The sequence below is a fragment of the Sinocyclocheilus rhinocerous genome, unplaced genomic scaffold (genome assembly GCF_001515625.1).
Source record: "Sinocyclocheilus rhinocerous isolate Xijiao unplaced genomic scaffold, SAMN03320098_v1.1 scaffold254, whole genome shotgun sequence".
In the NCBI taxonomy this organism is placed as follows: Eukaryota; Metazoa; Chordata; class Actinopteri; order Cypriniformes; family Cyprinidae; genus Sinocyclocheilus; species Sinocyclocheilus rhinocerous.
In genome coordinates this window covers 1,779,926-1,805,713 of record NW_015628690.1, presented here as the reverse complement: position 1 = coordinate 1,805,713, position 25,788 = coordinate 1,779,926, and the positions used below count along the sequence as shown (strand labels likewise).

At 35.8% G+C, this 25,788-nt stretch overlaps 3 protein-coding genes across 4 annotated transcripts; all 3 read left to right on the top strand.

Annotated features, from left to right (window-relative positions):
- The first annotated feature begins 1,825 nt into the window (after positions 1–1,825).
- ptx3b (pentraxin 3, long b) lies at positions 1,826–5,626 on the top strand. 2 transcript variants are annotated; one of them, XM_016549926.1, is made up of 3 exons: positions 1,826–2,162; positions 3,155–3,709; positions 4,449–5,626. In XM_016549926.1, exons 1-3 carry the CDS (start codon positions 1,988–1,990, stop codon positions 5,063–5,065), a joined length of 1,347 nt encoding a protein of 448 aa, XP_016405412.1. In that variant the 5' UTR covers positions 1,826–1,987; the 3' UTR covers positions 5,066–5,626. The 2 variants fall into 2 exon arrangements, with proteins under 2 accessions (XP_016405412.1, XP_016405411.1); XM_016549925.1 differs by having other exon boundaries at positions 3,152–3,709.
- Positions 5,627–8,313: 2,687 nt separating this feature from the next.
- LOC107738257 (Golgi integral membrane protein 4-like) lies at positions 8,314–17,596 on the top strand. Its single transcript, XM_016549979.1, has 13 exons — positions 8,314–8,332; positions 8,482–8,558; positions 8,668–8,721; positions 8,827–8,977; positions 9,117–9,151; positions 9,983–10,030; positions 10,354–10,437; positions 14,445–14,778; positions 15,127–15,197; positions 15,602–15,742; positions 16,753–16,821; positions 16,916–17,005; positions 17,204–17,596. Exons 4-13 carry the CDS (start codon positions 8,848–8,850, stop codon positions 17,282–17,284), a joined length of 1,083 nt encoding a protein of 360 aa, XP_016405465.1. The 5' UTR covers positions 8,314–8,332; positions 8,482–8,558; positions 8,668–8,721; positions 8,827–8,847; the 3' UTR covers positions 17,285–17,596.
- LOC107738217 (programmed cell death protein 10-like) lies at positions 17,290–22,528 on the top strand. Its single transcript, XM_016549954.1, has 8 exons — positions 17,290–17,329; positions 17,427–17,458; positions 19,561–19,614; positions 19,806–19,923; positions 20,053–20,179; positions 20,682–20,760; positions 21,502–21,584; positions 21,742–22,528. Exons 1-8 carry the CDS (start codon positions 17,290–17,292, stop codon positions 21,821–21,823), a joined length of 615 nt encoding a protein of 204 aa, XP_016405440.1. The 3' UTR covers positions 21,824–22,528.
- The last annotated feature ends 3,260 nt before the right edge of the window (positions 22,529–25,788 follow it).

Here is a 25,788-nt window from a genome sequence, read left to right as displayed (position 1 = left end):
CGTTCATGCCAGACTGGGGAGAGAGGTATTGTAATAATGTAAAATATGTGAAAAATATGTTTTTCGAACAACCTAGTATGAGAGCCTGTTCTAGTACACCCCCAAAACAAAATCAAGACTTTGTAAAAGAGCATAATAGGACCCCTTTAAGATGTTTGTCCTCACCTCAATAAATTATTTGGCTGTGCTTCTAAAAACTTCTCTCTGCTCATAAGCAGTGGGTGGAGCATTAATTTAAATCTGCTCTTGTCTGATTTATGCTGACAAAAATATTTCTGCTGGAAAAAGAAGTGGAAAGAGGAGAGATAAAAAGCGATACTTATGTCCTTTGCCGGTGTCCCTGCCTGGTGGAGTCGTACGGTAGAGTCGATGGTCTTTACACTCTTCGGTCTTACCACAACCGCAGCCGCGAACGCGGTAAACTAAGCTTATTTTTTATTCATTTAACAAAACTCAAATTGAATTCAGCTGAACACGCTTTCCTGTTTATCACAACAAATGGCCAATCAAAGCGCACGACACTGACAAGGTACGCAATACAGTACGAGACCAAACGCGATTTCAGCACGTCTCCACAGTAAACAAAACAAGCGTTTCCTAGCAACGACAACTGCCCTAAACACTGAGACAAGAATAAATACACTTACAAGCTGCTTTTAACTTCTGCTGATTGACTGCTTATCACAGAGTATTTCTTTACACTGTTTTGCTGGCGCTTGAACACACTTTCCTGTTTATCACAACAAATGGCCAAGCAAAGCGCACGACACTGACAAGGTACCTAGGTTGTGAGACCTTTCACAAAAAAATACGTTTCAGGTGTTCAAGACACAATATTGCATGAAGGGTGACTTTTTCAGTTTTCAGTCTGTTCTTACAAAATGTAGTGAGGTCACAAATGTTTCCTTCAATAGTATGAAAGATGGAAACCAGACGATATTACTTCATTACAATACATTGTATTGTATTTATTAACTTGTTTGTGTCGTTAAGGGTTTGGCCTAAGGGTCTAAATAGCCATGACATACTCAATCAATCATTGTTTATCTTGAAATCTGCTGGTAATTTATTAATATAGTCCTTGACACAATTATTTCAATATTGTGTTGCGTAACTCAATTCCCAAGTTCCCTTTTCCCTCTATACAATATGGTGAATGAGTTAAACTTCAATCAGAGATTGATGCTCCAATGCACCCACAGTTAATATTTACACTACCTGTTAATATTTAGAGAGTTGAAACCTCAGATTATTAAATGGATTGACCCAAAATAAACATTCTCTCATGATTTACTCACCCTCATGTCATACCAAACCTATATGACTTTCTTTCTTCTGTGGAAAACAAAAATATCTCATGTTTTTTTTGATGACGTGTGGACCCCACTGACATTCATTGTGGAGAACAATCTTCAAAATATCCTATTTTGTGTTCATACAGGTTTGGAATGACATGACGGTGAGTAATCACTGGCAAAATTTTCATTTTTGGCTGATCTATCCCTTTAAGAACCAGACGTAAAAGAGGAACTGACATATTCAAGTGCTGAACAGTGATAAGAAAGATATAAATGGAGAGGTTAACTCCTGGACAACATGCAAAGGAAAGCTCCCTCTGGAGACATTATAGCTACTCCCATAAGATCAAACATCTTTTTGCCCAAATCTCTCTCCCTGTGCTTCTACCTTGACCTGAGGCAGAATTGTCCTTTTCCTTTCCACACCCCCATGACAATTTCTTGCCCAACCAGCGGTAGAGGCAGTGACATTTGAGTACATCAAATATGCTGCCCACCTCAAACAAAGTATTTCTCACACTGTGACAGCCCTGCTCTGAGTGCTGTGTTTAAAAGAACTTGCTCAGCTTCATGTACACTCAGTGGGTTTCAGCACATGAGGGACGACGGCTGTGTAACAACACAGGAACAACCACAAGGCATCTTAGTGGCTGTGGAACATCTGATTTACTTCAAAATAATCTGATTACATGCAGGGGCAGACTAACATACACACCAGCATTAACATCAGAATGTATGCGCCCGGGGCCGTGCTGGCCCTCTGCCTACCCTGCTTTTTGAGTGGGAATGTGTTTGGTTATGAATATGGAGAGGATTACTCTGATTCCTACTATAATGAAATCTCCAATGGTGAACGCCTGCAAAGTAAGTATTTTTCAGTTCCAGATGTCTCTTCATTTTTATTTATACATGTAGCTGTACTGACATTTTGCTTTTCATTTAACTTTTTAAAATAATCATGACTGCATGACAAATTATTTTAAAAACAGAACTATTGAATAAAGGGGTAGTTGAATTTTTTTGTTAAATTTCAGGTTAAAATTGATAAAAGGAAACATATATTCGGTGCTATAACTGGTCATCATGTCTTATCATTTTTTCACTATTTTTAAGTACATTTTTGTCTTCATTTTATATTTTATATGGTCATGAAGTGTGACGAATTAATATCAAAAATACAAATGATTTTTCACATTTCACATTTATGCTTTTCACAAGATTTAAATGTTCTTATCATGCGACAAATTCAAGAACAATATTCCATAAAATCTCTTAACTTATAATGTCACACACATATAGTTATAAAAATGCTAAATATTGCTGTTAAACGTTTTAAATGTAGCGTATTACAGAACAGCATATGGCAACTTTCTAAAAATATTTCATGTCAACAACCCAAATATATTTAAATATCTGTATTTTTAATGCAGAGTGCTATGAAAGTATAATGTCATGAGTCATGACCCATAGCTTTCAAAAATACAAAAGTGTTGGCAGGTTTCATGACATTTGACATTTACATACCTTTCCACTGACACACTCCTGCAAAGCCAAGCCAGGAGCTTGAACATATTAACCAGAGGATGCTTATGAGCATCATAATGGTTATTCATTTTCAGAGAACTTGTCTCTGAGAATTTAGCAAAGAGGCAGTTAGTAATCCTTGTGGCCACTACAAAACCTTTAGTGGCAGCCCTGGGAAGAACAAAGGATGACAACAAACCACAATAATGTTATTCATTACAAGTACATTTTGCTTTGTATTATTACAGTATATGATGGTATTACTTTTTTTAAAAATTGGTTATGTTGCACCAACACAGAGCAATAAAAACCATACTCTTTGTTCACAGCAGGAGCAACACAAATTCCCTGTCCACCTCAAGACCTCTCACGCTGGGACAAACTTTTCATCATGCTGGAGGACTCTCAAATGAAGCAAGACATGCTCTTGCATCAGAATGAAGACATGGTTAAGGCGGAGACGGACTCCATATGGAAGGAGCTCCATAAGCTTAACAACAACAAAGCATGCATCCAGGCCTCAGAAAACACCTGTAAATGTATAAGTGAACAGATGAACCGCAATCTGAACCAAGCCATGGAGCAGCTCAGAGAGGCTGCAGATAATTATCAAGCCCAAAACAATGAGACGCTGCAGCAGCTCATTCAGTTCAGCAGGAACCAGGCCACCCGTCTCACCAAACTGGAGAGCAGCTCACTGCTGGGAGCAGGTCTGGGGCAAGTGGCCATGAAGTCTTTCTCCGCTTATCCAAAGGAACAAGAAGCAAGCAATGCAGATGGCGGGAAGCTGGAGAGAGCGCTAATGGCCACCGTTGCGGATCTCCAAAGGGTACATGCCCAGCTGGCCCTTTTCCAACGAGCAACGGCACATCGATTTCTGCCCTCAGGTAGATGTTTCAAGGAAGACCAAATCTATGATTTCACTGTTTTTTAATTTAATTTAATTTAATTTAATACACTTTATTAATTTGCGAAGGGCAGTTTGGTTTAGGGCATACGGAACTGACAGGGCAGACAAACACTGTCTATTTATCTCATCCTCAACAAGGCTGAATTTAATTAATCAAAAGACAGTAAAAACATTCATATTGAGAAATAAATTATAATATATTTTAAGTTAATAAAAAGAAGAGAGCAAAAGTGACAGTAAAAACATTTATAATCTTACAAAAGATTTCTTTTTCAAATAAATGCTGTTCTTTCGAACTTTTTATTCATCAAAGAATCTTGAAAAAAGGCTTTAAAAGGCCTTTGCTAAATAACTGAGCACAACTGAAGTCTGAGATAATGGTTGCTGAAAATTCATCTTTGCAATCAAATGAAAACTATTTTTTTTAAATATATTAACAATCGTTTTTAAATGTAATAATAATATTTCACAATATTACTGTTTTTACTGTATTTGTTTTAAATCAAATCAATGCAGCCTTGGTGAGCATAGGAGACTTCTTTTAAAAACATAAAAAACAATGATTCCAAACTTTGAACTTATAACAAAATGTGAAATATAAAATATCTGTGGCCTTGAGAAATAATAAATAAATACTTTGCAAACACTGTACTTTGTTAGTATTTGCATAATGATTCAATGCAATAATGAATCTTTAATTTCTTGCTCACTTTAAGGCTGTGAAATGGCTTTATTATTCCCAATGCGCTCCAAGCACATCTTCGCAGAGGTAACACCCTCCACGTCCATGTCCCTACAATCATTCACCATCTGTCTGTGGGCCAAAGTGACTCAGTCTCTGAATAAAACAGTGCTTTTGTCTTATGGAACCAAGAAAAACCCTCAAGAGCTCCAGCTTCTTTTGGCAAGACACTCGGTGCTCCTCACAGTGGGCGGTGAGACCCATCTAGTGGAAGCTCACAGCGTAGTAACAGATGGGCAGTGGGGACACGTCTGTGCAGCTTGGAGCTCAGAGCAGGGGCTGGCCGCTTTGTGGGTGAATGGAGAGAATGTTGCCAGAGTGCCTGGAGTAGCCGAAGGGCACGTATTGCCCGGAAATGGGTTCATTCTGCTCGGGCAAGAGCGCAGCCGCTCGGGTGTCTACAGAGATCTGGACTCATCGGTTGCGTTCACTGGAAAAATGACAGGGGTGAACATGTGGGACCACGTGCTGGACGCAGGGAGGATTGAAGAGTACGCCAATCAAGACGGATCCTGTGATAGCCGTGGGAATGTGATTGGACGGGGTGTTTCAGAGATCATTCCACATGGTGGCTCTCAGTATATCAACTGAGACAGCACCAGAATACATCGCAATACAATCTTGTACATTAGGTAATATTACATTGTATATCATCAGTGATTTTGTATTTACCTTCTTTTTCATTCCAAATAAAAAGCACTGCTTAAAGGAGTAGTTCTCCCAAAACAGACAATTTGCTGTTTACTCACCCTCAGGCCATCCAAGATGTAGGGACTGTCTTTCTTCAGTAGAACAGTAAAGAAGATTTTTAGTTGAACCCATGATCCCTGGTGGTTCATAAAATGCAAGTCCAGAGTACCATACTTTGAGAGAAAAAAAAGAAGATACAAAAACACAAAATGAATGCCATGGCTCCTGATGATGTATTGAGGTCTTACGTAGTGAAACAATTGGTCTGTTTGAAACTGAATAGAATGTTCAGAAACTACGGCATTATTACTTATCCATTCAGGTTCAGAGCAATCGTTTGACTTCATAAGACTTCAATATATCATTAGAAGACACAATTTGAAGAATTCATTTAGTTTTTCTGTAACCACTTTTTTTTTTTACTCTTAAAGTGACATTACCCATTGACCTGTATTTTATGAATCACCAAGGACCACGGTTTCAGCTAAAAATCTTCTGTACTGTTCTTTTGAAGAAAGAAAGTCAAAAACATCTTGAATGGCCTGACGGTGTTTAATTTTATTTGTGTTCCACACAAGAAATAAAATAAAGCACTTTTGGAACGACATGAGGATGAGTAAATGATGACACAAATTTCATTTTTGGATGATTATCTCTTTAACCTTAAAACACTGTGCACAAAGCCAATTAAAATGGTTTAATATTGTGTATTCTTTTTTAATTTTAGCTTTTAGTAGAGAATTGCATTACCATGTAAATAAATTAGTTAAATGAGTAAAAAGCTAATCAGTTCTAGTGGTGTGGCTCAGTGAGGATAATAAATGGACTACAAATAGAAAAAAATGTTTCTCTGTTGTTCCAAATTACATTTTAATGACTTAAGGTGGGGCAAGTCTGGATTTATTTACATCACCATGCTGGTCATGACTGTTTGCATTGGTCACCAATGATTCAAAACAGATTTTCCCTCTTCTATAGTTTGGTAATTTACAATGTTTGTCTGGCGTATTGCTGCATAGGTGTTGCTCATGACTATTGCCAGTCTGACCACAAATAATATAAAATGAATCAAAACAAGGCGTGTGCTTTAACCATAGTGACATTAACTCTGAAATGACACCCACATGTGTACGTGTAATGATTGTTACAATGAGCAGTATTTTCCAGTGGTTTGTGAGACATATAGTCAGAATAGCCCTCCCATGTTAAATGACCTAAACTTTGTCCTGTCAACCTAAAAATAGGCTATATTTAACCATATTATTTATTATGAATGGCTAACACATCAGTATCAATGACTGTAAAAGTTGATGTATATCACTTGCTATTTCTGTATTACAATAATAATTGTATCATAAAAATATTAGCTATAGTTTTGTAACATGACAATTTTTTTTTCTTTTTTTGAGTATGACATATCATAAACAACATTGTTCAAGTAATTACATTTATAGAGCTCAGAATTATTTGGAAATCCATCAGCTCAAAAACAAAGAGGTTACAATATATGTGAGTTTGTAGCAAAACACAAAACACACTTTAGGAAGAAAATCATGATTGGCAGCCTATGCTGTCATTGAAAAGCCGTTAATGTAGTCTTTTTCTACACTTTTATGTCCCCGGAGTTGATTTTTATTAAAACTAACAGTTTTTTAATTTTTATTTAATTAAATTAATTAATCAAATTAATTAAGTTTGTTATTTTGAGTATGACATATCATAAACAACATTGTTCAAGTAATTACATTTATAGAGCTCAGAATTATTTGGAAATCCATCAGCTCAAAAACAAAGAGGTTACAATATATGTGAGTTTGTAGCAAAACACAAAACACACTTTAGGAAGAAAATCATGATTGGCAGCCTATGCTGTCATTGAAAAGCCGTTAATGTAGTCTTTTTCTACACTTTTATGTCCCCGGAGTTGATTTTTATTAAAACTTTTTTTTAAATTTTTATTTAATTAAATTAATTAATCAAATTAATTAAGTTTGTTATATGAAGGACACATTAAAACTGTCTTGGAAACGTTTATGATCTACTCAACATTTATTTCTTTGCATTTTTTTTTTAAATAAGAAAGTCTATCAAAACAGGTCAGATACTTAAGTCACAGCAGGATTATTTAGATGAAAGAAGTGTTGAAATTGTTGTGATAAAACTTTGAAAAGACATATGACAAAACAGACATGCTAGAATATTGCAACCTACCTGTGTTGACTTAAGTCACAGCAGGATTATTTAGATGAAAGAAGTGTTGAAATTGTTGTGATAAAACTTTGAAAATGTTAAGACAAAGGTAACAAGGTGACAAAAGAGATCTTCGGGATCCTTCTTTGCCTGCCATTCGCCCAAGAATAAGGGGTCGGATGCCTACTTCACATTCTTCTTTCTTCCCTTTGGCTTGCTTACCAGCTTATAGAAGCGAACAGCATGTATATCATTCGACTCATCCCAGTGTTCATAAGAGGTCTTAGGCAGTGGATACATCACACCTGACTGGCTCTTCAGCTTTGCAGCACATTCGATGGTCTCCTTCCAGCCATCAACCCATGTATTCCAGTCCACATCCTCATCCCAGATAACAGCAGCAGACTGAGCAGAGGTTTTGTCAGGTCTGGAATCTTTGCTGCCAAAGAGAAAAGTTTCAACCATTTTTGCATTAGTTGGTACCCAATGTTCTTGTCCTTTTAACAGTACACCTGGCTTGCATGATGGCGAATCAGCTTTCTAAAGCTCATCTGCTCCTGAACTCTTCTCTCAGGAGCTGGCTTCTCCTCATTCCACTTGTTCCAGGACATCAAGTAGTTATCGTCGGCCCATGAGATGGAGGACTGTAAAGAACTATCTATCACCATCAAAATTTCACAGCTGCACAACTCAGACATATATCACAAAGAAATATGAATGATCTGACCAGAGTAATGATTGTGCTCAATTAAAGTGCTTTGTAGAATGAAGACCACCACTGTGACACCATCCTCACTGCAAGAAAAGTTCAATTTACTAGAGTCATTCTAGTCATGCTGGAAACGTCCTCTGCATAAAAATGGAAGTATTTACACTACAAACATCTGGTTTATGGTTTATGATTTGCAATCATGTTCATAAAAGTTAAATGACAAAACAAGAAGGTCTCAGCACTTGAGCATAAGAAGGCTGAAGAGGGTAATGTCCTGTTCATTTGCACAAAAATAGATTTCCTGATATACACAACCCACTTAATCTGGATGCGATTTGATAATGATGATAGATAATGAATGATAATGAGTCCAGGTTGTGCTGAATGCAGTCTGCTTCACGTTTGTTTTTAAAAGCCTCTATTGATTGTCAATACATCATAGATTTGCTTGTGTTTAAGCGGGAATCACAGAAGGCCCTCAACAAAGAAAAGGTAATTTAAAAAGTATGGTGTTTTGATTACTAATGATGTGTAAACATGATAAAGCTGCTGTCAGCTGTTGTGGATGCATAATAATTTACAGTTTTGTTTGACCTAACAGCAAGAATCAACCTATCGACTGAATGCTCTGCAGACAGAGCATCAAATACTGAAGGTGAGATGAAATAATGGAAGTTTTTGATAAACTAGTTATGGTATTTTAATTGTGGACTATGTTAAATATAATAATTCTCACGTCGTTTGCAAACCACTAAATCAGTCCCAGCATGAAGACTTGAAGATGCAATACTATGAACTTCAAGAGAAGCACCAGAATCAAGGGCAGGATCATGAACGTGTTCTGGATGAGCACAGGTTGGAAATAGACAACCTGCAGAGGGAGAAGGAGGTTGAAATTTCCAGACTGAAAGGTGAATCTGTGTGCTACTGTTGTATGTATTCAGAGTAATCAGATTTAAGGCTCAGACCAAATCCATTTCCAGCCATATAAAATGCGCCTGACCACATACATTTGCTAGAGTCTTTCATCACCAGATTTCCTCCTTGCAGAGAATGTGTACAACCTTCGAGAGGAGAACAGACAAGTTTTTCATCTGAATTTCATGTACTTTAATTTGTAGTAGCCAGAAATTAGAATAAAACACTAAAATTTGTAGTTTCATGTTGTCATTTTGTCAAATTGTGCAAGAAGTGTGGAAATATTATTCAGTTGTGTACCTACATAAAATACTGTTATGAATTAGTCGTAGCAATACAATAGTTTTATTTTATAAATTAGCCTATACATTTACATTTCACTTCAGCAATGTTTAAAACTTCACCGTATTTCTTCACCACAAAACGCTAATAAACACAATAAATTAGGCCTATCTGAATGTGGTGGAATTTATGTGGTAGAAGTTGTAGCCTAATGACTTTCAGAAAACATATAATAAATATTTGTGACCCTAGGTGAGAAACACATTTTTATAAGAATATGTTATCTTTTGGATGGATTTCTGCTGTGCATAATCTCTTATGAAGTACAGTAACCGAAGTAAATGTACGTCAGCGCACTGGCCTCTGGGTGGCACTGTACTCAAAAGGGAGCAGGAGTTGGTTAACAAACTTCTATAATGACAGTCCTTTGTGAATGACACGTATGAAAGTTTTGAAAAAGCTAATTCATAGCCATTAGTCGGACTTACTTTTTCCGTAAGGGATAAGTAGCCTATAATTAGGGCTAACTCGAGAAGTCAACTGGTGCGTCCATTAAAGGGACAGCATCGCGAGGAGAAAAAAAAATAAACAGACGGATCATTGTGGCTTTCCTAAACATTTACGTTACTGAAGAAGAATCGGATGGCACATAGTCTTTACTGTCTACTCAAGAAGAGGAGGAAAGGATGGGGAAAGGAATTTGTTCGAGAGGACAGCTGCGGAAAGCTCATCAGGACATCTACACACAGTTACTTGACGTGCAGGTCAGAGAAACTACAAAGGATTCTGTGATGCATTATGTGATTAGAGTTTCAAGGAAGTTTGAATTTGCATGTAGTAGTTCAGTTAAGGACAGAGAACATACTAGTCAACATTTGAAGTGGATCAAAACCTTTCATCAAAGTTGTCCTAAAACCTAAAACCAAAATGCGTTCTTGTGTTAGGACAACTTGGATTAACTTTTTTTTGATCCACATCAAATGTTGACTACTGTATTGCTATTCAGTTTGTAATCCTAAAACATGGACTTTTACTATTCTAAACGTTACTGAAATGACAGTTATTTATTTCTTCCTCACCATTTCAGGAACAGCACAAGAACCTGCAAGCTTCAAAAGATCATCTCTCACTCACATTACAAGACCATAAAAATACACTTGTTGCCGCCCAGGTAACACACAGTCATGACCACTGCTTTAAGTTTGTGTGTATCATGCTTGAAGTCAATCACATTCTGCCACTGCAACACCTTTAAACAGTTAGTGTAGCTTGACCATACAATCACAAACATAAAATTTGTGTTTTCTTAAATTAATAGCAAACACAGTATATTAAAGGGGCCATATGTTGCGATTTCAATTTTTCCTTTCTCTTTGGAGTGTTACAAGCTCTTGGTGCATAAAGAAGATCTGTAAAGTTGCAAAGACTAAAGTCTTAAATCCAAAGAGATATTCCTTCCTTCCTTCGTCTGCGGGACGTTGTGCGCCTTCATGATCTCATATGAGATGCATAAAGAGCTGAAAAAGACTGAGGCGACGGCTTTGAAGTACCAGCAGCATCAAGAGTCACTTTCTGCGCAGCTGCAAGGTAGAAAATTAATGAAAAAGATCCTACAGCGAAGGCACTTTGTATTAGATGTTTTGATTGGGGCTTATCTGATTGTTTTGAGATATCTGTTGCTTGCCTCCGGAGATTTCTATTGAAAATGTTTCGGCCTGTTTTGTTAATTCCTCTTATCCAAGCTCTTATCCAACCTCTTATATAGTTGGTGCATAATAATTGACCACGCATCAGAACAGCATCAAGATTTTCTTGTGAACAACATTCCTTGAGAATACTTATTTGCTTTCACTTGATGGCAATGCTTTCTGCCTCTAAGCTTTTGAATGGGGTCCTTTGACAAACATTGGGTAACACCACACTGAGGATTTTCACCTTTCTGTGCCAGATTATAGTGTTCATTATATCAAGGTGAATCTCATAAAACCTGTCAAGTCCAGATCACATTTCTGTCCAAAAGAAAACATATCTTGCATAAAAGAAATTGAATATATACAGCTGGACTTTTTACATTGTGAGATCATTTTCAGGACAATTAAGTTAATTTTACCCCTATATTCTAATCACTGTAAAGTGTCTGGTATTCTCTTTCTACTTTTTTTTTTCTCCCAGTAATGATTCTCATTACTGCAATACAGCCATTTACTGTATTGCAGTAAAAAAAGGCAGTGATTTACATAGATTTTTAAAATAAAAAATGAATTAGCTTTAATTCATTAAAGGCAGTACAATAAATGCTACTATGATCAAATAAAATAATTTATATATTAATATTTTTTATTTAATATTTATGTTATTCCAGTGAGAATGAGATTTGCATTACAGTAATGATTTGGGGATTAAATTAATTTAAATATTCTGAAAAACCACATAAATACATTTCATTACACCAAATACACAAAATAATGTTCTTTTTAGCAACATCATATGACCCCTTTAAATGTTAAGAATTAGTATTGGGATACCCAGCAAACAATTTTTTTATGAGCCAATTTGTTTTTGTATTTGTTAAGACAATGTACACTACCGTTCAAAAGTTTGGGGTTTGTAAGATTTTTTATGTTTTTGAAAGAGGTCTCTTATGCTCACAAAGGCTGCATTTGTTAGATAAATACAGTAAAAAAGAGCAATATTGTTAAATGTTATTACAATTGATTCTGTTTTAATATATTTCATAATGTAATTTATTCCAAAGCTTTGGAATATGTAATTTATTCCAAAGCTGATTTTTCAGCAGCCATTACTCCAGTCTTCAGTGTCACAGGGGAAGTCCTGGCCTAATGGTTAGAGAGTTGGACTCGTAACCCAAAGGTTGTGGTTTCGAGTCTCGTACCGGCGGGGATTGTAGGTGGGGGGAGTGAATGTACAGCACTCTCTCCCACCTTCGATACCACGACTGAGGTGCCCTTGAGCAAAGCACCGAACCTCCAACTGCTCCCCGGGCGCCGCAGCAAAAAAAATGGCTGCCCACTGCTCCGGGTGTGTGTTCACGGTGTGTGTGTGTTCACTGCTGTGTGTGTGCACTTTGGATGGGTTAAATGCAGAGCACGAATTCCAAGTATGGGTCACTTGGCCACATGTCACGTCACTTTATGTCACTCACTTTTCACTTTTATGATCCTTCAGAAATAATTTACTTATTAATTTTAGAAACATGTAAAATGTATTTACTGTTGCTTTGGATCAGTTTAATGCATCCTAATGCACCCATATTTGTTTTTTCTCTCAAATATTTTTATTGACCTTTGAACCTTAAACCACATATACACATTTCATTACACCAAATACACAAAATAATGTTCTTTTTTAGCAACGTCATATGACCCTTTAACCTACTAATTATGTTCTCATCTCATTTCATGCCATCTTACCCTACAAAGACAGCTGAAATGTGCAGAGAGATGTGAAATGGAGTTAAGTTTGTTGGAAACACCTGCCTAGCAATGTTTACATCTTAAGCATGTATTAAGTCTCTTATTATGGTTGATCGTTTTCTTTGCCTTAGGCCACCTCAAGCTGTAAATACTACAGATGTGTCACCCTGGCATTTGACCATGTGTGAGTGATGCATGTTTGCCTGCTATTAACATTTTAATACTGACATTATATCTGACCGGATATACAGTGCTGTGAAAAAGTTTTTGCCCCCCTTCCTGTTTTTTTATTTTTTGCATATTTGTCACACTTAAAAGATTCAGATCATCAAACTAATTTTAATATTACACAAAGATAATGCAAGTAAATAGAAAATGCAGTTTTTAGATGATAATTTCATTTATTAAGGGAAAAAAGCTGTCCAAACCTACCTGGCCGTTCATGCCAGACTGGGGAGAGAGGTGTTGTAATAATGTAAAATATGTGAAAAATAATGTGTTTTTCGAACAACCTAGTATGAGAGCCTGTTCTAGTACACCCCCAAAACAAAATCAAGACTTTGTAAAAGAGCATAATAGGACCCCTTTAAGGTTTTGGAGCTGCCAAGTCAAAGTCCGGACTTAAATCCGATTGAGATGCTGTGGCATGACATTAAACAGTCCTTTCATGCTCGAAAACCCTCTGGTGTGGCTGAATTAAAAGAGGTTTGGACAGTTTTTTTCCCTTAATAAATGAAATCATTATTTCAAAACTGCATTTTGTATTTACTCGGCTTATCTTCGTGTAATATTAAAATTTGTTTGATGATCTGAATCATTCAAGTGTGACAAATATGCAAAAAATTAAAAAAAACGGAAGGGGGCAAAAACTTTTTCACAGCACTGTAATGTGCAACTGTGACACATTCTAACATGTAAACTACTTATTCTTCCTCACCTTACATTGTAGAAATAATCCCTTCAGTAGCGTCATGCTGTATAAAACATTGTTCTCAAATAAAACTGGGGAATCTATTTTATAAGAATTATTTATGAAGGTTAGAATATATAACATTATAAATTCAGTAAATTTTCTCCTTGGCTGTTTATTTAATTTATGTTTTACAGTCTCTGCGCTGAGTTTGCATCTTTCTCTCATAGAGTCAGCTCTCATACTATTTGACTTTCATTACCCAATCTACGCAATACAAAGTATCACTTGAGAAATTTTTAATTCCATCCTAATTCAATGTTTGAATAAAGCTTCAGGTGGAAGAGCTGAGGCGATTAAAGGATAATCGCAATAAAGCATCCAGTGCAGGCTGAGAGGTTAAAATTGATCATTTTGCAACTGAACGCACCCGCAGCTATATACTGAAGACAGTAGAGCGCCTAAATGAGGAGCTGCATAATAAGCCCATTCAGGTACAGAAGGAAATGTAACATACAACGTTAACTCATTTACTATTTGGCTTTTTGCTTTTATTAGTAAGGAAGCCTATGAATCAGCCTACTGTAGACATGAATGTGTGCTGTTCACACTCTCGCGCCACAAATGGATTAAGTCTTAATCCTTTTTTGAAATTATTCTCACTTCCTATTGCAGTTGAAGTATATATTCAAAGGCCATTTGGGCTAGTTTGTCAACTTCAGGATGAGATGACTCACGTAACCTAATAATGTAAATGTGTGACTGTGGCTAATGCAAGTGTCTTATCATCAGGCCACACCACACTTTGGTCATACGGATGTTTCTCCTTTACAGGTGGAAGGATATGAGGAAAATGGAAAAGGGTTATCCCCTCAAGGTGTGTTGGAAATTGAAAATAACAATGCGACCAAAGTGGCAATGAAGCAACCTCGGCAAATTGATATTTTTGCTGAGGGAAACGGCAAGAAAGAGGAGAGAAGCACATCAAAGGATAGAGTAGGAGAGGATAAGGGGAAAAAGGCAGTGCTGGAACATTCCTTATCAAACCCAGAAGAGCTGGGCATTAACCCTCGCAACACGCTAAGCCAAACCCCGGAGAAACAGACACAGACAGAGCCACTTCACAGAACCAAAGTACACTTTGAGGCTTTGGATACAGTTATTGCTGGTAAGGAAGGATATTTTTGTGGCAGGTATTGGCTTTTTCTGATTCTGCTGTATTTTATGAAGCTAAGGGTTCTAGCACAAATGTCCAAAGTGCTACCAAGCTGAGATTTGAATTGACAACATTTAAATTAAAACACTGATGTTATTATGCTGAAAAAATTGTCAAATTTTTTTTTTACCCAGAAATTTCACAAATTACAAAAAAAGGCAGGTAACACATAAATGAAACATGAAATTTCAAAGTAGATAAACTAAAGTAGTATTTTCTAGTAAAACAATAATCAGTTTTTTTTTTACAGCTTTGAAAAATCATTTTTACAGTATAGTTTTCATTTCTGTTGAAATACAGGGAATGCTGTGCAATCACACCATGTTATGGCTGGACGAGAAGATGTAAAGAAGATGCAAAAGCACAAAAAGGTGTGTCTGATAATGCAGTGTATATTTTATTATATATAATGTCTTTTTTTTACATGAAAGAGGCCTAAAACAGATTTGAAAAGATCATTGTTTGTTTACGCTATTCAGACATTAGATCTGTGTCACATGTAGAAAACAGGAAAAAAACTGACCTGGACCACTTACACACTGCGTGAATGACAAATTGCATGCAGAGTCATAAATTAATTATTCAATAACATCAAGGCAGTGTGGCGTAAACACTGTGGCTGCGCTTTCTCTGTATTATTTCTCGAAAAGCTCAATTATTTGACTTTGAAGTGCAAATTACAATTTCTTTAAAGTTTTATCACAGGAAATTGTATCATTTGAAGTTTTAAGATTTCTATTAATGACTTATTCTCTCTTGAAATGACTCCTTTGAGCAGGGCATAGGAGAAAAAAACCTGAACTCTGTGAATGAGGCCAACAACCAGAACGAAGATGAATTTGAAGAGGCAGAAGAAGAAACCGAGTACAAGAGCAATGCGAATAAGATCAGGCCTGAAGAGGATGAGCAGCTTGTGGTGAGTTAACAAGAAGGATACAGACAAGCTCCTCTTATATTATTCATGGAATAGAGTCTGCAGTGATACTGACCTCTGACATTTGTACAAGTACAAGTTTGATTTATTTTGCCAAGTGATTTCTTTTAATTTATCATTATTTGGCAATATTGAACATACACTGCTGTTCAAACGTTTGGGGTCAGTAAGATTTATTTTTTTTAAAGAAATGAATTTTATTCAGCAAGGACACATTAAACTGATCAAAACTGACTGTAATGCATTTTACATTGTCACAAAAAAATCTATTTCAAATAAATGCTGTTTTTTTGAATGTTCAATTGACCAAAGAATTCTGAAAATATCACGGTTTCTACAAAAAATAATAACTGTTTTCAACATTGATAACAAGAAATGTTTCTTGAGCACCAAATCAGCATATTAGAATGATTTCTTAAGGATCATGTGACACTGAAGAAACTGTCACACAGAGTAATGATGCTGAAAAGTCAACTTTGCCATCATAGGAATAAATTACGTTTTAAAATATATTAAAATAAAAGCAGTTATTTTAAATTGTAATAACATTTCACAGTATTACAGTTTTTACTGTATTTTTGATCAAGCAAATGCAGCCTTGGCGAACATAAGGGACTTCTTTCAAAAACATAAAAAACTTAACAATCCCAAATTTTTGAATTAGGATGTATTTCATTAATATCTTTACAGATGTTTACAGATTTAAATTACCTTTATCATTTTAAAGTAAATCTAAAAAAAAAAAAAACATTAATAACTTCAGCAAATCTTAAAATTAACAACCATTTTATACTGTATATTATAATGTTGTAACATTTAAAGTAGCATTTAAAATGAGAAATTTTTTTGCATTTTATCTTTTAATTTAGACAAAAGAGTAAATAAATAAATGTAAAACCTGTTGACAAAGTTGCTGTTAGTAGTTTCCAGCAAACGAACTAAACCCTCTGTTATGGAACGATAAGCAGATTACTGATGCACTATATCAATAGGTGGCAGGCAATCCCGAGCAGCAAGAGGACCAGCCGGATGAGCAATATGAGGACGATGTAGAGTATGAGGTGAGGGAATACAGGCATTGATGGACTGGTGTGCTGAGGAAGTGATACATGAAAAATGACTTGTTCCCATCATCCCCACTGCAACTTCCATTAGACTCTTGATGACTCAGTGCATGACAGACAGAAGAGAGCAGAAGAGGAAGAGCGTGAAGAAGATCCCTACAGTGAGCGTAATGGAGCACAGGTCAGCCAACTGCTTAAGAAGGCCTTTCCTATCAATCAACCAAAAGTAGTGAGAAACATGTAGAAAATAATTATAACTTTGTACTTCAGCTGAAAATGCAGAGCATTGTATTTAGAATGTAAATGCACAAAATGTTAGACAGGCTAAGTGCATTTTGAGCACAGAAGATTTGAAATATCAAAAAACCTTTTGTTTCAGGGCCATGATAAACTGAATGAAAACCCAGAAGCTGAAAACGATGCCAATCAGATGGAGAGCTTCCAAGAAAAACTGATGTAAAGAGGATGAAGAAGATCTTAGGGAAAGAAATCAAAAGCCTGAGATGTGGAGGGGACTGATTCTAGTGCCTGATGAGTGGCTTTACACATCTTTTCTTGCAGAAAACTAAAGTGCAACAACTGTGATCCCTTGTTTTTTTAAGTGACTACTTATGCAAGAGCCCTGTACTTCCAAGTACAAGGATTTGTTTAGCATTCATATTTAATCAAAGCATTGTATCTTTTTGATCTTACTAAGGCGATATGAAATGGCACCCTGCTGAATAAAAATAAGTAAACTTTTGATTTCTTATGTCAGAGAGTAGTTGAATGATTTCTTATAGGCAAATATTATTTATTTTTGTAATATTCCCTCAGTTCTGTACTTGGGATTTTTAAGGTGAAAAAAATATGTTTTCAAATTAATCTTCACTTATTAAAAGTAGTAATGTAGTAAAATGGATAAGAAGTTAAATTGTAAATGATTTTCCAATGTTTCTTTTTACCTTTTTGTACTTTTTGTCTGGTACATCACTTTCATCTCAAAACCTAAAGCGCATCTGGACTTTCCCTGTAAAGTATAAAAATATTATATATTAAAGCTGTACAAGAGCTCTTTTATTGTATTCTGTTATTATCAAATGATTTTTTTATGATTCTCAGTAGGAACCTTAAATAATTTGAACATCAAATGTAGGCTACTTATAAAAGATAAAAAATTACAATATATTTTGAAATATTTACATGAAGCCAAATGTGGGATTTTTTTTTGCTTTATTAAAATTATGATTAATGTGGGTTCTTTAATTTGTTCGTGTTCACCCCCTTATATTTTTTTCTTCTCTTAACTGCTCATATACTATTATTTATATATCTGTATTTGTTTTTGCGAATTAAATGCTGTATGTTTACTGATTTGCAAATAAAAAGATTTTCAAATATTCCTACAGTAATTTACATTATATTCAATACAAAGTATGAGACGCGCTCAAACGCCCATAGAAGGTACAGTCTGGTTGGTCAGGAGACGGAAGTCGTCAGCTTTCTCTCAGCTCACGCAGAAAACTTCCTACTTCCGAAGTTGAAAACAAACAGCTACATTTAGCTAGCTAAGCGTCAAGGAAACCTTTATTACTTACCCCTCAGCTGTGGGACGTGCAGGCGAAGACGAGAGCAGGTATTTCTGTTAAGATTGTGATCATATTAAATGTACGGACGTCGAGATGAACAGATCTGTCTGCTAACTTTGATAGCCAGCCTGCTCATTTTTGGCTATGAAGGAGTTAGCCTGGCTGCTAACTCTAAAAAAAACAATTGAGAAGTAAGCAAATCTTGAATAATGTCAGAATGAGGTCTGTTTTATTTGGCTTTGGCGGTTTAAAAACAACCAAACTGAATCGAAAGGAGCCGGAGGGATTGTGACAAAGATGCTAGAAAAACATTTGCTACACGTCTATTGTAATGGACGGGTTAGCAGGTTAAATGATTAAACAATTTTCACTAGCATGGACTATCTAGGCTATATTTTGTGACAAAAACAAGGTGTCTAGATTGTGTCAGATGACGTCGATATTATGTCATGCAAGTTAGGTGAGGCTCTGCAGTCAAGTTTGACTGAGGAAACCATAGCAGTCAAATATATATATATATATACATCCCTTCATAACTATTATATATTTAACTATTATATTTTGGTATAAAACAGATGCAGCAATAGTAATGCATTAAAATAATGACATAAATAATTACGTAAATATTTATTTCAATGCAGTAAGAGTTATATCATATATATTAATTAATCTTTTTAATTGCACCTCAGGGTAAAAATACTAATAATTTAATGTTACTGTATATTTTTATATTGTATTCTCTTAGCTGTCACTAATAATGTGTTTAAAACTTCCAAGTAGTATGAATTTAAAAATTATTTTTCGGCTTATAAGAAGAACAGTCTTTAACTAAACATTTTGTATCTTTAATCTGTTAAATGATTAAATGTAAATTTTTAAATGCAGAAAATTTGTCATGATGTGAATTGTTATTAGTTGAGAATAACTTTTTGATCGTTGAATACAAAGTTCAAAAGAACAGCATTTATTTGAAATAGAAATCTTTTATAACATTATACATGTCTTTATTGTTACATTTGATCAATTGAATGCATTCTTGATAAATATGGATGAAAAAAGTTTTACTGACCCCAACATTTTTAGCAGTAGTGTAGCTTCAAGTAGTTGATATTTCATCATAAAGTATGTGAATATGAAACGTCTGATTTTGAATTTGTTCATCTGACAGTTGGAGGGGATAAACCTGTCAGCAGCACAGACGTTGCGGGCAGCATTTATCAAAGTAAGACTTCCTGAAAGTGTCCATTCATCAGCTGGCAGATGCAGATGATACAGTATTTATTTATTTATATCTCTCTTCATCTGGCCCTTGTGATGTATTTGTTTTTAAAAAACGATTAATTTCATGCTCAACATAATATGAGGTTTACTGATGTGAGTTTAATGCTCTTCAATCAACGCCACCTTCTCAAGGCAGAGAAAGAGAACCCAGGCCTCACTCAGGATATCATCATGAAGATACTGGAGAAGAAGAACGTGGAGATCAACTTCACAGAGTCACTACTGCGCTTGGCTGCAGATGACGTGGAAGGTAAAAAAAATAATATTATTTGCTTCTGGTACAGTCCCTATTTCTGGATCTTTCCTACACTCAAAATGATACAAATAATGACAGTTTTAGTATCTGAACCTAAGAAGTTTTGTGATTCATGTTTCGCAGAGTACATGATTGAAAGACCAGAGCAGGAATTCCAGGACCTAAACGAAAAAGCACGAGCCCTCAAACATATCTTGAGTAAAATCCCAGACGAGATCAACGACAGAGTGCGCTTCCTACAGACCATAAAGTGAGGATCCTGTCCCATGTTTTCACCTTGATGGCATAGTGGTTAAAGATCTGCCCCGGTAATCTGCATGGCACTTAACCTCCGGTCACTCCAGAGGGATTGTCCCAGTAATAAGTGTACTGTATGTCACTTAGGATAAAGCTTCTGCTAAATGAATACTTGCGTTGTACTTACTACAAACTAGAGTAATGATCACGTAATAACTGCAGTTAAAATCGTTTGGAGCCTATAGATTTTTCTCCCCTTATAGTCTTGTTTAAAGTGTAGTACTTTAGTTTTAATCAAGCAATCAGCCACCAATTAATCGACTAAATGATTTCACATAGCTGACAATACCATGGATACATAGACCTCAGGAGATGTTCAAACGTGAAAAATTTGTAGACCTTTTAATGGAACTCTCCTCTGTTATCTTGCCACTCTCCACTGCCTGACTGCTGAGTCAGTGCTTCGCTGTTCATAAATGTATTCATCACTCCTGACCTCTCGCTGATTTCCACAGAGACATCGCCAGTGCTATAAAAGAGCTGCTGGACACAGTCAACAATGTGTTTAAGAAATATCAGTATCAGAATCGCAGGGTAAGTATTTCTTATTTCACAGATTTTCACTGTTGCACAAGCAGGTTGGGATATTTTTTTTTTTATAATTTTCTGGGATTAATACAAGTTAAAGGGATAGTTCACCCAAAAATGAAAATGACCCCATTATTTACTTACCCTCAAGCCATCCTAGGTGCATATGACTTTCTTCTTTCAGACAAATACAATCAGAGCTATATTGGAGTCCTGGCTCTTACAAGATTTATAATGGCAGTGAAGGGATCGAGATTTTGAAGCCCAAAAAAGTGCATCTATCATAAAAGTGCTCCACATGGCTCCAGGGGTGAATAAAGGCCTTCTGAAGCGAAGCAATGCATTTTTTGTAAAAAAGCGATGCATTTGTGTAAGAAAGAAATAACATTGTGTTAACATAATGTGAAGAAAATCATTTACTAAGCTTTTCTGTGTAAAGTTTCATCTAATTATACTTTTGTAACAAATTTGTTGCAATGACAGCCTAATGGCTAAAACCTTTAAATGACTTTAATTTTTGTATTCAAACTTTTCTTTGAGATGTAATGTAAGTGCTTTTAGAAAATAAGCTTCACATTTCTTTTTAATCATAAAAAATGGTCCCCTTCCATTGTAAGTGCCTCATTATAACCTTGATCTCCTTTTTTTGTTTAGTTTTTTTTGCATAATCAACTATGTCACAAATGCTGCTAGTTAAGCTCAATTCTTTTTAATAGCCAAATATTAACGTTTAACTTTTTTTCCCAGGCACTTGAACACCAAAAGAAGGAGTTTGTGAAGTACTCCAAAAGCTTCAGTGATACGCTGAAAACATACTTTAAAGATGGAAAGTAAGCAAGGACAGTGATGGATGTCTTTTTAAAGTGCAGTGCTTATGCTTCTAGCAGACATCTGTTTTACAGATCTTCTATGAAAGTGCATTTCTCAATGAAAAATGATCAGCCAATTGATGTCCTGAGCAGTGACTTTTCTCTTTCCCGTCCACAGGGCAATAAACGTCTTTATCAGTGCCAACAGACTTATCCACCAAACTAACTTGATACTACAGACCTTCAAAACCGTGGCCTAGGAGACGAAGCTGTGACGTGTGCGGGAGTGTGGAGCCAGATATGTGTAATATACAAAGATATTTGTCTTTTCAAAGTATAATTGATCAACTTTGCCTCATTTGAAGGAACTTGAAATGGGGAGTTCAAGACACGTTAATTTACTCTTAGCTGAATAATTATGATTTTCACCCTTACTGACAGCTTCATTACCTTTTTCTTTCACTGTTGTTCCGATCAAACGAAAGCCAAAAGACTTTGCGCCTTAAAGTGTCATACGACATTCCATATTCAAAGTGTAAATATTGGTATTCTTTCTTTGTCATTGAGACATAAAGAATAAGAATAGGAATAAATGATGTATTTAACAGATATTTGGTTATAAATGTTCAATAAATAGTTTCCAATGTTTAATATTCTCTGTCTCGGGAGGTTTTTAACTTATTCAATTAATATATCCCCACAGATGCACTAAGGAAGTTAAAAACACAGCTTTTATGAAGTCTGCTCTGCTCTGTAATGTACATTAAGAAGCACAGTTAATGGAAGAGCTCTTCGACTTTCTATGAGTTTAAGTGGATATTTAATGGTCTCCGAGTAGATGCAGAAGAGGGTGTCCTGGGCTGAAAGATGCTGAGTATAGTCTAATTGTGTCACCCAACCTCATAATGTTATTAGTTTTGAAACTGAAAACCAAAACACGCATATTTGCTGTCATGTACAAACATACACTACTGGTCAAAAATGTGTGGCTTGTAAGATTTTTTCTTTTGAAAGAAGCCTCTTATGCTCAGCATTTATTTAATCAAAAAAAAGTAATATCATGAAATATTACAATTTAAAAGAAGTTTTCCATTTCTTTATATTTTTTAATTATTCCTGTTATTTGCAAATAGCTTGTTTTTAGCAGCCATTACTCCAATCTTAAGTATCGCAAGATCCTTTTGATATAATTTTCTTATCATCAATGTTGAAAACAGGTGTGCTGCTTAATATTTGTGCAGAAACTGTGAAGTTTTCTTTTGAGTCCTGAAAAAAGAATGGAATTGATTCAGAAGTGAAAAGCCCAGCATTTATTTAAGTGTACATTTTTGTTACGTCATAAATGTCCTTGACTTGATAAAAACTGGCAGTTATTTGCCATTGCTAAATAAAAAGATTCATTTCTTTAAAAAAAATAATAAAATCTTGCAGACCCCATAATTTTGAATGAACAGTTGTTTAAAAGAGTATAGTCTTAAAGGGATATTTTACTCTAAAATTAAAGTTTTGTCATTATTTCCTTATCCTCATGTTGTTCCAAACCTGTATGACTTACTTTCTACTGTAGAAAACAAAAAATAAATACATTTTGAAAAATGATCAACTGTTTCTGTCCATATACAATGAGTCATCTGAAACATTAGACCCAATTGACCCCATTTCATCCTATTTATTTGTTTATTTTTATTTATTTTTAAATATCTTCTATTGTGTTCCACAGAGGAAATATTGGTATGGATCAATATGATGATTGGTATGGATCAAAGTGTGACTAAATGATGAATTTTCATTTTTCAACCATTTTCTTTCCCACAGCATTTGCTATTATTTATCCTGACATTTACCTTACGCTCATATAAGCCAATATAGGCCTTCTGCTGCAGCTTTGTGTGTGGTAAAATCTCTGAGAGAAAGTGACTGCCAAGGCAAGGCGACAGATGATACTGGTGAGCAAACCATTTATTACTGACTCTAAATAGAACGCCCAAGGCCAGCACAGACAAGTTGCTGCTTCTGCTTTAATATCTAATGATGCCCTTTTAGGCTCACCGATTTGTCTTGTGAAAACTATTTAGTCTAAAGCTATTTGTTGAAACAGTTTAGAAGTTTGCAGCTGCAGCAGATTGATCAATTATAGAGGCCTATTGATTGGATGTCAGCAGGCATGACTGTGCGAGTCGATTGTATTCATAATTTTTTTCCCCCCACCTGTCGATATGAGACAGAGGGCCGCCGCTTCTTGGTGAGGTGTTTGGCGGGGCTCTGTCTGCGAGTCTGATAAAGTAACAGCGGTTATGTGCGTAATCTGACCTTTGGCATTGGCAGAACCTGCTGAAAAGCCTCTTTATGAGGAGAGAGGCCACCGGTTGGACATTTCGCAGGGGCTTTTGACATTACAGACGCTGCTGACACGGTCTCCTCTACTGCCGGGTCTAATAGCGCTCATCATAATAAGTGCTTGTTACAGAATAAAAACAACCTAGAGAGTTGATGGCTCTGAAGTACAAATTCCATTTCATTTTCCAAAGTGGGCTTTGCATTCGGAATTTTAAATTTAAAACAGATGCTCAAAGTCATTCCAGTCAAAATCTCCAATTTAATTTATACACCATGTTTGATATTCATGCGATGCTCTCCAGTCTTCTGGATTCAGAAAAAAAGTGCTGGCATTAATGCAGAATGCCCACGAGCCGCTGCAGAATTAGCATTTAAAATGGTCTGAGTTGAGTTTAATGAGCCTCTACCAGGGACAGCTTTGTTTTTGTCTGCATTCTTGCAATATCAGAGCAAGTTTACACATTTGGACACCAGTCTGTCCAGTCACAAACAGGAGTTAGAACTGTCAATGCAGATTTCTTTCTAGCTTAACCCTCCTGTTGTGTTTATAATATGGGTGCCCCATTTGTGTTGGGCATCAGTTTAACCCCCATTGGTTTCAATGCAATTTGCCAAAAATCAACACTACCGAAAACACTGAGTCATGAAAAAAAACATAAAAACTCTATTTTTGCTTGTCAGACTAAAAAATGTAACATATGAGAAATGATGAACTCTTTGTTTAGGGGTCAATTTGTCCCACATATTTCTGTTTAAAATTGGCTTTTGTTGATGTTTTTTTTGTCATGGCTAGGCCTACTTTGTAGTGAGAGTTCATTCACTTAGATGCAAATGACTACAACTAACTAATAACTAACATTATTTTTACTTAGTATAAATAATATTTTTTATTTTATTTAAAATTTATATTTTTAGCCTCTGCATTTTTTGTTTTGTCTGGTTTTGAGGGTAAAAAAATTTTTTCACTTCTTTTCAGTGCTGCAACTGAAAACCAAAAATAATAATAATAACAACCAAAAACATCCTTTCAATCCTTTGACCCCAACACTGTAGTCGCCAAAATGTGTACACCCTTTCCAAAACACATCTGTGTCGAAGATTTGCAGGCCCTTCATGACTCTGAGGGAAAAGTCAACAAGAAGAAATAGTTTAACCAGTGTTTCAAGCAGTTTGAAATCAAATTGACCGCACCACAATAGGAAAGTTATCAGTCAGAATAAGTTTCACAGTTTTCCTTTCTCTGCTAAACATGCTGACTTTCTCTTCCATTAGAATATAGCGCCTATCCGAAGTACAATCACAAGCGTGCGCGAGCACTGAGGCTTTCAATCATTTTAGAGGCACGCTTCATGTCAGTTATCTCTGTTCCATCACACCTTGATTTTGGGAGGAAATACTCCCGTCTCTCTTACCAGGATGTATAAAGTGCCATCAGAGAATCCCTGCTGGTGTTACTGATGGAGAGAGCACTTCTGCAGAGACGCGGGACCTCCTCACACCATTAGTTATCATAGCAACACGCTTGATTGATAGATTGCTGAGCGTTTGTTTATTTTCGCCGGTCAGAACTAGCGCCGCTGCACAAAAAAGGTCTGCAGACGGTGTCAGCAGGTGTCCTACTGTAACCCAGGTCATTAAAATGCAGAAATCTTTAAATCCCCAGGTATTTGTGTACTCTTCCATGAAATTAAAATTGTTGTTGAACCATGGATTAACTTGGGGCGAGGTAATTGAATACACGAGCATAAGCACATTCAGAGTATAGTGCGTCTCCTGCTTCCTGTCTCAGCATACAGCATACATAGCATGTTGTTTAATTTTAATACAGAGTCAGACCTCCGTCTGTTCAGTCATTGTGCGATTCAAAACTCAAGATGAGTTTTGAGGA

Coding starts and splice junctions, on each gene's coding strand:
- ptx3b (XM_016549925.1), top strand. CDS start 1,988: ATGCAGGGGCAGACTAACATACACACCAGCATTAACATCAGAATGTAT. Junction 2,163..3,151: donor CAATGGTGAACGCCTGCAAA/GTAAGTATTTTT, acceptor CTTTGTTCACAG/CAGGAGCAACACAAATTCCC. Junction 3,710..4,448: donor ACATCGATTTCTGCCCTCAG/GTAGATGTTTCA, acceptor GCTCACTTTAAG/GCTGTGAAATGGCTTTATTA.
- LOC107738257 (XM_016549979.1), top strand. CDS start 8,848: ATGCAATACTATGAACTTCAAGAGAAGCACCAGAATCAAGGGCAGGAT. Junction 15,198..15,601: donor AGATGCAAAAGCACAAAAAG/GTGTGTCTGATA, acceptor GACTCCTTTGAG/CAGGGCATAGGAGAAAAAAA. Junction 15,743..16,752: donor AAGAGGATGAGCAGCTTGTG/GTGAGTTAACAA, acceptor CTATATCAATAG/GTGGCAGGCAATCCCGAGCA.
- LOC107738217 (XM_016549954.1), top strand. CDS start 17,290: ATGAAGAAGATCTTAGGGAAAGAAATCAAAAGCCTGAGAT. Junction 17,330..17,426: donor AGAAATCAAAAGCCTGAGAT/GTGGAGGGGACT, acceptor TGTTTTTTTAAG/TGACTACTTATGCAAGAGCC. Junction 20,761..21,501: donor ATCAGTATCAGAATCGCAGG/GTAAGTATTTCT, acceptor TTTTTTTCCCAG/GCACTTGAACACCAAAAGAA.